Genomic DNA, 14,669 nt, shown 5'->3' on the forward strand with positions numbered 1-14,669 from the left:
AATTGAAAAAAATTCACTCGCAAAATTCAATTGATTTCATTACGTAAAATAAAATGGCTACATGAAGGCGCACTGGCACTTTGTAAACACTGTTTTTTTTTTTAAATAAAAAATAATATTTCTATTATGTTTTAAACAACTTTAATAGTTTATTTTGGAAGTATATTCCATAAAGAAAATAAACAACCCACTTTTAAAAGAGAAATTACGAGTTTTTTTTTTTATATTTTATTCGCAGTTTCGTATTAGGGGTGTCAAAAATTCCCCAAAAATTCTGATACGCCTACCACATCATGACAAAACATCCAACTCGAACAAAACTAGAAAAATTTAAAGGACTTTTATTCAGACTTTAAATTCGTTTACCGATATGATGCGCTTACACATTTAAAAATAAGTATAAAAATAAATAAATGAAAACAACACGATAACATTCTAAGAGCAAGTGGGGTGTTAAAAGTCCGACAACTCTCTTCTTCTGATTATCTCCCTTTGATTGTAAATAACCCACGATCACTTTTTCTTTTTTCACAATAAAGTTTTCTCCTTTTGATCTGTCCACAAATGCTATTTTTCCTCCTTAAAATTTCTGCTTGTTTTCCTACCTCTTCTACTCACAATGCAACTCTCTATGGGAATTAAGAGGACTTCTATATAAGAGTATGCTTTTATTACGCAGTATTACATCATATTAATATATAGTTATACTCTTCTCGCCACCACCATTTCCCTTGTAGGGGAAAAGAAGTTTAAGTAAAATTAAATCTCTTTGTCCCAAACAAAATAATAATAATAAAAAAGAATAAAACAAAATCAGACCTCCTTCTGATTTAAAATGCACCGCATTTATTTTTCAACAAAAACAAGGTGAATAAGCAAAGGTCCGATCGGTGAAAATTCTTGAGAAATTATTATGATTAGAATGTTAGATGAAAGTCCTGCGTTGAATGGGTCAGGTTAGAAGGTAAAAGTTCTGTGTGAAAATAATGAGATTATTTCAAGGTTTGTGTTTTAATTGGCGAAGTTCGCCTCATTCAAAAGTCCCATGAGGAAAGTAATTCGCGAGGAAAGTAATTCGTTTTTATTAATTAGAAAACTATGATTTTGGAGTGTCCGCGTGGTGTGTGTAATCATGTTGTTGACGGCTTTGACAGCGACGATGTTATGAAAACGAGAGGCATGTTCTCGTGCGCTGTCGAAACAAGAAGGGAAAAAGAAGGGAAGAAAGAATGTTTGATGCGTTTTTATACATTTTGGACCGTCTCCAAAACAAGATTGCTACTGTCGGGATTATTTCACCAACAAGAAGAGGGGGGTAAGAAAAGGCAGTAAGGGCTTGAAACGAAATGGTGACGTTGCTTACAAGCAGTCTTTTCTTTCCTTGTAAATGTAACAATTAACTGGTAACGTTTGCCGAACAACAGTAACGAGATAATCAGTCTAAGAGACGCCAACCGACTAGCAAGCTAGTTAACTCGGTTCTTAACTAATCACTAACCCGTAGTGAGACAACTCCTTTTATACATACTAACTCTCAGTGGCGAGAATTCCAACGTGATTTCCAACGAGATTAGAATGTCTATTTAACTTAGTAGGAAATAGACACCCAGTTTTTCAGTAACGGCAAAACAGCAGTTCAGTGTCTTTTCTTCCTTCCGACCCACCCCCGGTAAGTCAAATCAATTTCAATTCTTACACACATTCCCTACAACAACAAAAAAGAAAAGATTCCTGATTAAGGGGAATAAAACAGTCAGTTTAGACCCTTGATAGGCTGGGTCTGCCCCTTGTTAAATCTCGAGGATTGCAGTTATTACAGCACCACTATTCATCTTCTGGTGGTGCTTCTATTAGGCCCACACAGTCGAAATGAAACCAATCATCGCATGCTATCATTGGTCTAGTATCTTCTGGTCTGTTGCAAGCTGGACAGATCCAAATTATCGTGCTCTCTCTCTCTCTCTCTCTCTCTCTCTCTCTCTCTCTCTCTCTCTCTCTCTCTCTCTCTCTCCTTTGTGGGGCTAGGCTCACATCTTGAAAGCTTGATGGTTCCATGTCTGTTGGGTCGGGTTCTTCTGGCTGTTGAGAGAATTCTAGAGGAAATAGATGTTTGATGGAGTGCATGTCTATAGCTCCATTCCCTTTCTTCACCTTCACCATGCGTACCAAATTATCACTTCCTCGGATTAGTTCGAGGAATTTACCTAGGGACCAAAAAGGCTTAGTCTTCAGAGAACTTTTAATGCGTACTATATCTCCTGGTTTTATCTTATCTTCAAAAGAAGAGTCGGCTAGATTCAAGGTTCTTTCTCTGAGACTCAATAAGTAGTCTTCATTCCAAAGTTTCCTAAACTTTTTCAGAGTGTCTTTCCGAGAACACAGGGTTTGAATCAAGTCCCTTCATGCAAGCGGGTCCATGGTTTCCAGGTCCTGGTCTTCAATCCTCATTAATATTCCACGACCAACATTGGCGTTCATGAGAGAGTTTGGAGTTAAAATGTTCAGCTCAGAGTCATCAGAGCTTATGTATGTCAAGGGGCGGCTGTTTACTTCCCTTTGAACGTCCGACAAAATGGTCAGTAGACCAAAATATTCTACTTTTCCTCTTCCTATAGCTTTATATAGGCACGATTTTAAGGTCTTCATAGACCTTTCCCAGCTGCCACCGTACCAAGGAGAAAGCAGTGGAATAGTACAATGTTTAAGGTCGTACGAGTTGAACCGTTCTTTAAATTCATCTACTATCATCCCTTTGTTTATATTTCTGGCAGCAGCAATAAATGTACGGGCATTATCCGAGTAAAGGTGAGTGGGGATTCCATTCACGTTCGTAAATCTGACAAAGGCCTGTATGAACGATTTTACAAACATATCTGGTACCAGTTCTAAATGTACTGCCCTAATGCTCATGCATGTAAAAAGGACAATGTACATTTTATAGTCGCCATCTTTTCCTTTAACATAAATATGACTGGTAAAATCCACACCAGTATGTAAAAAGGGTTCGGAAAAATTCACACACGGAGTCGGTAGGTTGGTTGGATTAGGTGTTGAGAAGGAAACAGCATTAAACCTTTTACACTTGGCACAAGTATTAACCACGTTCTTAATAGCCTGTCTGGCTTGTGGTATCCAGTAACCTGCTAATCTCACCTCACCTTAATGTTGTGGCCAAGCCTAAATGTTGATTTCTTTGATGGCACTCCCGAATAATCAATTCTGTCAGACGATGCTTTTTTCCCAATAAAACCGGATTTTGAATTCATATGGGTGATATACAGATTTTTCTATTCTTCCCCTAGATCTTACAACGCCTTTGGGATCCAGAAAGAGGTTCAGATCCTTTACCAACTTGGGCACGTTATTTCCTTCAGGATTTAATAAAAACTCTAGCTCTGCTGAAAAAGATTGTTTCTGCATTGTCTTAATCAGGTAGGTATTTGCCTGTAACTTGGGATCTATCACTCGCTTTTTTAATCTGTTAACATACTCAAAGATCAATGAAGTTACACTAATCAATTTACTAAGGCGTGAAAATCTCTCCAGCTCGACTACAGAAGTAGCGACTTCATTCTCTGTTACATAATTCACCGAGGGACAAATCCGCCCCATCTGAGCCTTAGAAAGGCAACCCAATTGATTATGGTGCCAGAAGGATTCTTCCTGCCTTATCCATTCAGTCCCCTCATACCAAAGAGGAAGGTTTTCTTTAAATCTGTTAATAGTTAGGCCTCTGGTGAGGAAATCAGCCGGATTGTTAGCAGTGGGAACATACCTAAAATTCACTTTTATATCAAGATCAGTTTTAATGTTCTCCGTCATTTGAGTTATGTCCTGTAATCTATTTCCTTCAAATATATTTTTTGTTTGGACAAAATCAGCAAGAACCCAAGACAGAACTACTTGGGCATCTGTAATCACATAAATATTTTTTACAGTAATGTTCTTTAGGGACTGTTTAATAAAAGGGAAACATTTCACAGCCAAAAACACAGATAAAAGTTCCAACGTTGGGAGGGATCTTCCTTGTAGAGGAGCCATTTTTGCTTTTGCAAATACCAAGGATTATTTTCCATCCTGTACTGCATACACTGTAAACCCATATGTGGATTTAGCCGCATCACAAAAGAGAAATAATTTTGTGTCCTTTCCTTCATCTAAAACTCTCCACGGAAAGGATACAGAGTCAATTGCCGACAGGTCACTTGCCAGTGTTTTCCAAACAAAACACATGTTTTGAGGAACAGGATCATCCCAATTTAGCTTTAGTTTCCAAAGTTCTCTCATTAATAAACGACCTCGCACTCTTACAGGTAAAAAAGGGACAAAGGATCAAATACCTTTGAGGTCTCGGACAATATTTTTCTCTTGGTTGATGCTGCCACGTCGCATGATGGTGGTGGGACCCTTATGGAATCTTGCACAGGGTCGTATAGATAACCCAAGACTTTTTCACAACCAGAACCGAATGCTGATAAGGTTCCATCAGCCTCCATTTTCTTCTTGAGCGCTACACAGTTAGAATTACACGATTGCAAATCGAAATTTCCTTCGTGCAGACTCTCTCTCAGAGAGGTATACAAGGCAGATAGGGTTTCAGGGTGATTCCCAGTTTTAAATACGTTATCAACATAAAAATTAGACTTCAATGCTTCTGAACACTCATCCAAAGGAAATTTGTCAGCATGGAACTTTAACACATAATTCAAAATAAAAGGGGTTGCATTGAAACCAAATATTATGGTTTTGTAACGGTAGCAATGTAAGTTTTCACATTTCTTTAAAAAGAAACAAAATCGATTCCGATCTTTTTCGGATTCCAATCGAATCATCAGAAATGCTTTTCTGATGTCGGCCAACAAGACATATTTGTTCGTTCTGAAACGGATTATCAGTTCTGGCATATCAGTCATCAAATTTACACCTGGATATGCTGCTTTGTTTAATGACACAGAACCCTTTTGCGTATAAGAACAATTAAAAACTGGTCTTATCTTTGTAGTTGTCTGGTCAGTTAGTTTTAACACAGGTCTATGGGGAATCCATGTATAGTCTTTAAAATTTTTAGGGGGTACAATTATTTCTTCAATAATACCTTCGTCTTCTTGCTGTTGAAAAATGAAGGTATTGGTCATACAATTTTTTTTTCTCAAGATCCTTTGTTACTTTATCCAGAATCCGTAAAGATGCACCATAATTCGAAGGAACAGATTTCAATTTGTCCTCATACCACTGAAGACGCACATGATATAAACCATCATTAAATGTGATGGTCGCAACCTAAGTTTAAAACACCAACTGAATCCTCATAAACTGTTTCAACTTCTCTTCATCCAAGGTGGAGAACTTTTCGTCAGTAGGTAATCCAATTGATTCGAGATTAAACATGTTCTCCAACCCTCGCTCAACGTTACTGTCTTTAAACCAATTATTTAGAGGGTCTGAGTAACATTCCTCCGGCTGAATTACATAGTTGATTCTGGAAGTCTTAAGTGGTGGCGTTCCAGCCAAAACTTCTGCACACTTTACTTTTGTTTCTTTTCATTTCTTGAACTGGCATTCAAAGAGAAAACAGTTAACATTTCCGAAGGGAATCAATCCTTTTTGTGTTTCAAAAGCAGCTCCATACATACAAGGAATCACCTGTAGGGGTTCTAGGTACTGGATTGCGTCAATCCCTAGCAACCCATCTATAGTCAATAAAGTTTTCTTGTCATAAAAATGAGCGGCCAGTCTACGATTCTTCAGATTCCTAAGCATCTGGGGAGACTTTCCAGATTATAAGACAAATTTAATTTTGTCGCCAGAATTGGAAGGGTATGGGTTTTGCCAGCGAACAAATTTAAATCCAAAAAGATTTCTTTAAAGATTTTAGGACTTGTGCCTAAAAAGGTTTTCACATCAATAGTTCTATCCTTTGCTAAGGAGAGGCAATTCAGTTATTTATCTTACATTGAATAGTCCAGGTAAGTCCTCTGACTGCTGGTGTCTAACAAGCAGTTAACTTTTACTTCCTTATCCCCTTTTTTCACAATAATTCCGATTATAGGAGACAGGAAAGCGTTATCACCGTTTTTAGTGCGTAGGCATGTATCAATATGCATATTACTAGTAACAGAAGAACACATGGCAGTCACGTGACCCTTAGATTTACAACGAAGACAACAAACATTTCTAGATGTCTTCAATGGACACATATTTCCTAAGTGGGATTTTTTAATACAAGAAAAGCAGAGGCGTAGCTCTCGACATTATTATTCTGGCCTCATGGGTTGTATAATTATTACAGTTGTCAGACAAATGTTCACTCGATTTACAAAAATCACATTTGGTCTCTGTTATCAGTTTTGTGTTGAAGGTCTCGAGAAATGAGGATTCAGTTGGTGCTTTAAACTTAAGTTGCGACCTAGGTTTTACCGTCATCTTAGCAGGTGTTCTTGCAACAAGCACTTGTTTGACTATTCTCGGGGTCTCCTTCAACAGCACAGACAATGAGGGGTAGTAACTGCCAGAAATTCGCAGGTTCTACTTTTATTGCTGGTGGGGTCTTCGCAAACAACACTTGCCATATTATAATTGCTCCAGCCGACCTATCATCATACAAATCGCAATTGTATGAAGCCCTTAATTCCCACATATCAGCCTGGGTCTTCACAATAAAATTTTTCAATTCCTCCAGATTCCCAGGATTATCCAACTGAAAGTCCAGTATTCCCTGTATAATCTCGCCTCTTATTTCTTCCTCGTCCACATATTGGTCCTTTAAAAGTTTCAGGGCCATCAGGTAACTTTCTTCAGAGGGAGAAAGGTGATCTATCAGTTGGAGAGCTCTGCCTTCTAATGAACGTCTTAAAAAATAGTTTTTCCGTGTCCGAGGTAATGGACGTGGCACAATTTTCAAATTTTACCAAAAAGTCCTTAAAACTCCTTTTGTCTTTTTTAAAGTCTTTTTCGTTGAAGTGAGGTCCCTTCAACTTTATTTTAAATGGCTCCACCGAAAATGATGATTGGCTGCCAATTTGGAAGGTGAAGATCTCTTATCAGGGGTCACCAGGTTCTCTTGCTTAGGAATCAAGTCAATATCTCCATCCAATGAGGTGACCGCTGGGGTCTCGGCTTGCTCAGTCTCTCGCAGTAAACTTAGCCTTCGTCTGATATCGTATTTAAAGCGAAAGGAGGTAGTACTTAAGCTGGCCAGAGTCTCTACATCTCCTTCTTTAGCATAAATCTCCTCCATACCAAATTAAACGGCTTCCAACTCTTCCATCCATTCCTCAATTTCCCTCTTGAAACGAGAAAGCACTTCCTCAGGACTCTTTTCTTTTTCTAGTCCTTCTAGAGTAGTCAGTACATTTCTTTGCAGAAGTTTCCATTTAAGATCAAGCTCCTCCATAGAGACTTAATCCTCCATGTTACAATTCAGGCAAAAGACAGCAAACACTAAAATAATTCAATTCTAGAAGAGGGGTAATAAATTTCGTTGCAATTTTGTCGGGATTATTTCACCAACAAGAAGAGGGGGGTAAGAAAAGGTAGTAAGGGCTTGCAACGAAATGGTTACGTTGCTTACAAGCAGTCTTTTCTTTCCTTGTAAAGGTAAAAATTAACTGGTAACGTTTGCCGAATAACAGTAACGAGATAATCAGTCTAAGAGGCGCCAACCGACTAGCAAGCTAGGTTACTAGGTTCTTAACTAATCACTAACCCGTAGTGAGACAACTCCTTTTATACATACTAACTCTCAGTGGCGAGAATTCCAACGTGATTTCCAACGAGATTAGAATGTCTATTTAACTTAGTAGGAAATAGACACCCAGTTTTTCAGTAACGGCAAAACAGCAGTTCAGTGTCTTTTCTTCCCTCCGACCCACCCCCGGTAAGTCAAATCAATTTCAATTCTTACACACATTCCCCACAACAACAAAAAAGAAAAGATTCCTGATTAAGGGGAATAAAACAGTCAGTTTAGACCCTTGATAGGCTGGGTCTGCCCCTTGTTAAATCTCGAGGATTGCAGTTATTACAGCACCACTATTCATCTTCTGGTGGTGCTTCTATTAGGCCCACACAGTCGAAATGAAACCAATCATCGCATGCTATCATTGGTCTAGTATCTTCTGGTCTGTTGCAAGCTGGACAGATCCAAATTATCGTGCTCTCTCTCTCTCTCTCTCTCTCTCTCTCTCTCTCTCTCTCTCTCTCTCTCTCTCTCTCTCTCTCTCTCTCCTTTGTGGGGCTAGGCTCACATCTTGAGAGCTTGATGGTTCCATGTCTGTTGGGTCGGGTTCTTCTGGCTGTTGAGAGAATTCTAGAGGAAATAGATGTTTGATGGAGTGCATGTCTATAGCTCCATTCCCTTTCTTCACCTTCACCATGCGTACCAAATTATCACTTCCTCGGATTAGTTCGAGGAATTTACCTAGGGACCAAAAAGGCTTAGTCTTCAGAGAACTTTTAATGCGTACTATATCTCCTGGTTTTATCTTATCTTCAAAAGAAGAGTCGGCTAGATTCAAGGTTCTTTCTCTGAGACTCAATAAGTAGTCTTCATTCCAAAGTTTCCTAAACTTTTTCAGAGTGTCTTCCCGAGAACGCAGGGTTTGAATCAAGTCCCTTCATGCAAGCGGGTCTATGGTTTCCAGGTCCTGGTCTTCAATCCTCATTAATATTCCACGACCAACATTGGCGTTCATGAGAGAGTTTGGAGTTAAAATGTTCAGCTCAGAGTCATCAGAGCTTATGTATGTCAAGGGGCGGCTGTTTACTTCCCTTTGAACGTCCGACAAAATGGTCAGTAGACCAAAATATTCTACTTTTCCTCTTCCTATAGCTTTATATAGGCACGATTTTATGGTCTTCATAGACCTTTCCCAGCTGCCACCGTACCAAGGAGAAAGCAGTGGAATAGTACAATGTTTAAGGTCGTACGAGTTGAACCGTTCTTTAAATTCATCTACTATCATCCCTTTGTTTATATTTCTGGCAGCAGCAATAAATGTACGGGCATTATCCGAGTGAAGGTGAGTTGGGATTCCATTCACGTTTGTAAATCTGACAAAGGCCTGTATGAGCGATTTTACAAACATATCTGGTACCAGTTCTAAATATACTGCCCTAATGCTCATGCATGTAAAAAGGACAATGTACATTTTATAGTCGCCATCTTTTCCTTTAACATAAATATGACTGGTAAAATCCACACCAGTATGTAAAAAGGGTTCGGAAAAATTCACACACGGAGTCGGTAGGTTGGTTGGATTAGGTGTTGAGAAGGAAACAGCATTAAACCTTTTACACTTGGCACAAGTATTAACCACGTTCTTAATAGCCTGTCTGGCTTGTGGTATCCAGTAACCTGCTAATCTCACCTCACCTTAATGTTGTGGCCAAGCCTAAATGTTGATTTCTTTGATGGCACTCCCGAATAATCAATTCTGTCAGACGATGCTTTTTTCCCAATAAAACCGGATTTTGAATTCATATGGGTGATATACAGATTTTTCTATTCTTCCCCTAGATCTTACAATGCCTTTGGGATCCAGAAAGAGGTTCAGATCCTTTACCAACTTGGGCACGTTATTTCCTTCAGGATTTAATAAAAACTCTAGCTCTGCTGAAAAAGATTGTTTCTGCATTGTCTTAATCAGGTAGGTATTTGCCTGTAACTTGGGATCTATCACTCGCTTTTTTAATCTGTTAACATACTCAAAGATCAATGAAGTTACACTAATCAATTTACTAAGGCTGGAAAATCTCTCCAGCTCGACTACAGAAGTAGCGACTTCATTCTCTGTTACATAATTCACCGAGGGACAAATCCGCCCCATCTGAGCCTTAGAAAGGCAACCCAATTGATTATAGTGCCAGGAGGATTCTTCCTGCCTTATCCATTCAGTCCCCTCATACCAAAGAGGAAGGTTTTCTTTAAATCTGTTAATAGTTAGGCCTCTGGTGAGGAAATCAGCCGGATTGTTAGCAGTGGGAACATACCTAAAATTCACTTTTATATCAAGATCAGTTTTAATGTTCTCCGTCATTTGAGTTATGTCCTGTAATCTATTTCCTTCAAATATATTTTTTGTTTGGACAAAATCAGCAAGAACCCAAGACAGAACTACTTGGGCATCTGTAATCACATAAATATTTTTTACAGTAATGTTCTTTAGGGACTGTTTAATAAAAGGGAAACATTTCACAGCCAAAAACACAGATAAAAGTTCCAACGTTGGGAGGGATCTTCCTTGTAGAGGAGCCATTTTTGCTTTTGCAAATACCAAGGATTATTTTCCATCCTTTACCGCATACACTGTAAACCCATATGCGGATTTAGCCGCATCACAAAAGAGAAATAATTTTGTGTCCTTTCTTTCATCTAAAACTCTCCACGGAAAGGATACAGAGTCAATTGCCGACAGGTCACTTGCCAGTGTTTTCCAAACAAAACACATGTTTTGAGGAACAGGATCATCCCAATTTAGCTTTAGTTTCCAAAGTTCTCTCATTAATAAACGACCTCGAACTCTTACAGGTAAAAAAAGGGACAAAGGATCAAATACCTTTGAGGTCTCGGACAATATTTTTCTCTTGGTTGATGCTGCCACGTCGCATGATGGTGGTGGGACCCTTATGGAATCTTGCACAGGGTCGTATAGATAACCCAAGACTTTTTCACAACCAGAACCGAATGCTGATAAGGTTCCATCAGCCTCCATTTTCTTCTTGAGCGCTACACAGTTAGAATTACACGATTGCAAATCGAAATTTCCTTCGTGCAGACTCTCTCTCTCTCAGAGAGGTATACAAGGCAGATAGGGTTTCAGGGTGATTCCCAGTTTTAACTACGTTATCAACATAAAAATTAGACTTCAATGCTTCTGAACACTCATCCAATGGAAATTTGTCAGCATGGAACTTTAACACATAATTCAAAATAAAAGGGGTTGCATTGAAACCAAATATTATGGTTTTGTAACGGTAGCAATGTAAGTTTTCACATTTCTTTAAAAAGAAACAAAATCGATTCCGATCTTTTTCGGATTCCAATCGAATCATCAGAAATGCTTTTCTGATGTCGGCCAACAAGACATATTTGTTCGTTCTGAAACGGATTATCAGTTCTGGCATATCAGTCATCAAATTTACACCTGGATATGCTGCTTTGTTTAATGACACAGAACCCTTTTGCGTATAAGAACAATTAAAAACTGGTCTTATCTTTGTAGTTGTCTGGTCAGTTAGTTTTAACACAGGTCTATGGGGAATCCATGTATAGTCTTTAAAATTTTTAGGGGGTACAATTATTTCTTCAATAATACCTTCGTCTTCTTGCTGTTGAAAAATGAAGGTATTGGTCATACAATTTTTTCTTCTCAAGATCCTTTGTTACTTTATCCAGAATCCGTAAAGATGCACCATAATTCGAAGGAACAGATTTCAATTTGTCCTCATACCACTGAAGACGCACATGATATAAACCATCATTAAATGTGATGGTCGCAACCTAAGTTTAAAGCACCAACTGAATCCTCATAAACTGTTTCAACTTCTCTTCATCCAAGGTGGAGAACTTTTCGTCAGTAGGTAATCCAATTGATTCGAGATTAAACATGTTCTCCAACCCTCGCTCAACGTTCTTTAAACCAATTATTTAGAGGGTCTGAGTAACATTCCTCCGGCTGAATTACATAGTTGATTCTGGAAGTCTTAAGTGGTGGCGTTCCAGCCAAAACTTCTGCACAATTTACTTTTGTTTCTTTTCATTTCTTGAACTGGCATTCAAAGAGAAAACAGTTAACATTTCCGAAGGGAATCAATCCTTTTTGTGTTTCAAAAGCAGCTCCATACATACAAGGAATCACCTGTAGGGGTTCTAGGTACTGGATTGCGTCAATCCCTAGCAACCCATCTATAGTCAATAAAGTTTTCTTGTCATAAAAATGAGCGGCCAGTCTACGATTCTTCAGATTCCTAAGCATCTGGGGAGACTTTCCAGATTATAAGACAAATTTAATTTTGTCGCCAGAATTGGAAGGGTATGGGTTTTGCCAGCGAACAAATTTAAATCCAAAAAGATTTCTTTAAAGATTTTAGGACTTGTGCCTAAAAAGGTTTTCACATCAATAGTTCTATCCTTTGCTAAGGAGAGGCAATTCAGTTATTTATTTTACATTGAATAGTCCAGGTAAGTCCTCTGACTGCTGGTGTCTAACAAGCAGTTAACTTTTACTTCCTTATCCCCTTTTTTCACAATAATTCCGATTATAGGAGACAGGAAAGCGTTATCACACTATTTAGTGCGTAGGCATGTATCAATATGCATATTACTAGTAACAGAAGAACACATGGCAGTCACGTGACCCTTAGATTTACAACGAAGACAACAAACATTTCTAGATGTCTTCAATGGACACATATTTCCCAAGTGGGATTTTTTTTAATACAAGAAAAGCAGAGGCATAGCTCTCGACATTATTATTCTGGCCTCATGGGTTGTATAATTATTACAGTTGTCAGACAAATGTTCACTCGATTTACAAAAATCACATTTGGTCTCTGTTATCAGTTTTGTGTTGAAGGTCTCGAGAAATGAGGATTCAGTTGGTGCTTTAAACTTAGGTTGCGACCTAGGTTTTACCGTCATCTTAGCATGTGTTCTTGCAACAAGCACTTGTTTGACTATTCTCGGGGTCTCCTTCAACAGCACAGACAATGAGGGGTAGTAACTGCCAGAAATTCGCAGGTTCTACTTTTATTGCTGGTGGGGTCTTCGCAAACAACACTTGCCATATTATAATTGCTCCAGCCGACCTATCATCATACAAATCGCAATTGTATGAAGCCCTTAATTCCCACATATCAGCCTGGGTCTTCACAATAAAATTTTTCAATTCCTCCAGATTCCCAGGATTATCCAACTGAAAGTCCAGTATTCCCTGTATAATCTCGCCTCTTATTTCTTCCTCGTCCACATATTGGTCCTTTAAAAGTTTCAGGGCCATCAGGTAACTTTCTTCAGAGGGAGAAAGGTGATCTATCAGTTGGAGAGCTCTGCCTTCTAATGAACGTCTTAAAAAATAGTTTTTCCGTGTCCGAGGTAATGGACGTGGCACAATTTTCAAATTTTACCAAAAAGTCCTTAAAACTCCTTTTGTCTTTTTTAAAGTCTTTTTCGTTGAAGTGAGGTCCCTTCAACTTTATTTTAAATGGCTCCACCGAAAATGATGATTGGCTGCCAATTTGGAAGGTGAAGATCTCTTATCAGGGGTCACCAGGTTCTCTTGCTTAGGAATCAAGTCAATATCTCCATCCAATGAGGTGACCGCTGGGGTCTCGGCTTGCTCAGTCTCTCGCAGTAAACTTAGCCTTCGTCTGATATCGTATTTAAAGCGAAAGGAGGTAGTACTTAAGCTGGCCAGAGTCTCTACATCTCCTTCTTTAGCATAAATCTCCTCCATACCAAATTAAACGGCTTCCAACTCTTCCATCCATTCCTCAATTTCCCTCTTGAAACGAGAAAGCACTTCCTCAGGACTCTTTTCTTTTTCTAGTCCTTCTAGAGTAGTCAGTACATTTCTTTGCAGAAGTTTCCATTTAAGATCAAGCTCCTCCATAGAGACTGAATCCTCCATGTTACAATTCAGGCAAAAGACAGCAAACACTAGAATAATTCAATTCTAGAAGAGGGGTAATAAATTTCGTTGCAATTTTGTCGGGATTATTTCACCAACAAGAAGAGGGGGGTAAGAAAAGGTAGTAAGGGCTTGCAACGAAATGGTTACGTTGCTTACAAGCAGTCTTTTCTTTCCTTGTAAAGGTAAAAATTAACTGGTAACGTTTGCCGAATAACAGTAACGAGATAATCAGTCTAAGAGGCGCCAACCGACTAGCAAGCTAGGTAACTAGCTTCTTAACTAATCACTAACCCGTAGTGAGACAACTCCTTTTATACATACTAACTCTCAATGGCGAGAATTCCAACGTGATTTCCAACGAGATTAGAATGTCTATTTAACTTAGTAGGAAATAGACACCCAGTTTTTCAGTAACGGCAAAACAGCAGTTCAGTGTCTTTTCTTCCCTCCGACCCACCCCCGGTAAGTCAAATCAATTTCAATTCTTACTGATGATATTTTGGTTTTTGGAAAAACGTTAAAAAGGCAATCTTCTAAATTTTCTCATCATCGCTTGTGTCACGTGATACTGCCGCCAACTACGTCTACCAGAAATATGTTCATTTTACTTTTGTTGTTGTGAGAAAAAGTGTGTAGGCGTATTTGAAATTGTGCCGTTGCTAAAAGAATTTATTTTTGTGCAAAATGCGCGGGGAAATTGAAATGAATAAACGTTCGTTTATTTGCGCGCGTGCGTGCGTGCGTGCGTGCGTGCGTGCGTGTGTGTGTGACTGCACACCCTGTAGAGGAAATGGAAGAAGAAATTTGAAATACGTTTGATTCATTTTGCAAACAAAGTTCAAGAAACTTGACTACTATTGTTTTTGTTTGTTTGTTTGTTTGTTTGTTTGTTTAACACTTCCAATCATCGCTTTCTGTTAGCTACGGATAGCGACTGTTTTCTCAAACACATAACTCCCAATATTTTTTTGTTTGTTTGTTACTCCACCAAATATTTTACTCAAAGAAAAAATGTTTCTTTCATAGTAGTAGAAGTAG

General features: G+C 38.6%; 1 protein-coding gene across 1 annotated transcript; it reads right to left on the reverse strand.

The window, feature by feature from the left end:
- Positions 1 to 4,307: 4,307 nt before the first annotated feature.
- LOC145242867 (uncharacterized) lies at positions 4,308 to 5,135 on the reverse strand. Its single transcript, XM_080105981.1, has one exon. The coding sequence runs from the start codon at positions 5,133 to 5,135 to the stop codon at positions 4,308 to 4,310; it is 828 nt and encodes a 275-aa protein (XP_079962107.1).
- Between the last annotated feature and the right edge of the window lie 9,534 nt (positions 5,136 to 14,669).

Source organism: Euprymna scolopes, chromosome 21 (assembly GCF_053919585.1).
Source record: "Euprymna scolopes isolate OS-2025 chromosome 21, ASM5391958v1, whole genome shotgun sequence".
NCBI lineage: Eukaryota > Metazoa > Mollusca > Cephalopoda > Sepiida > Sepiolidae > Euprymna > Euprymna scolopes.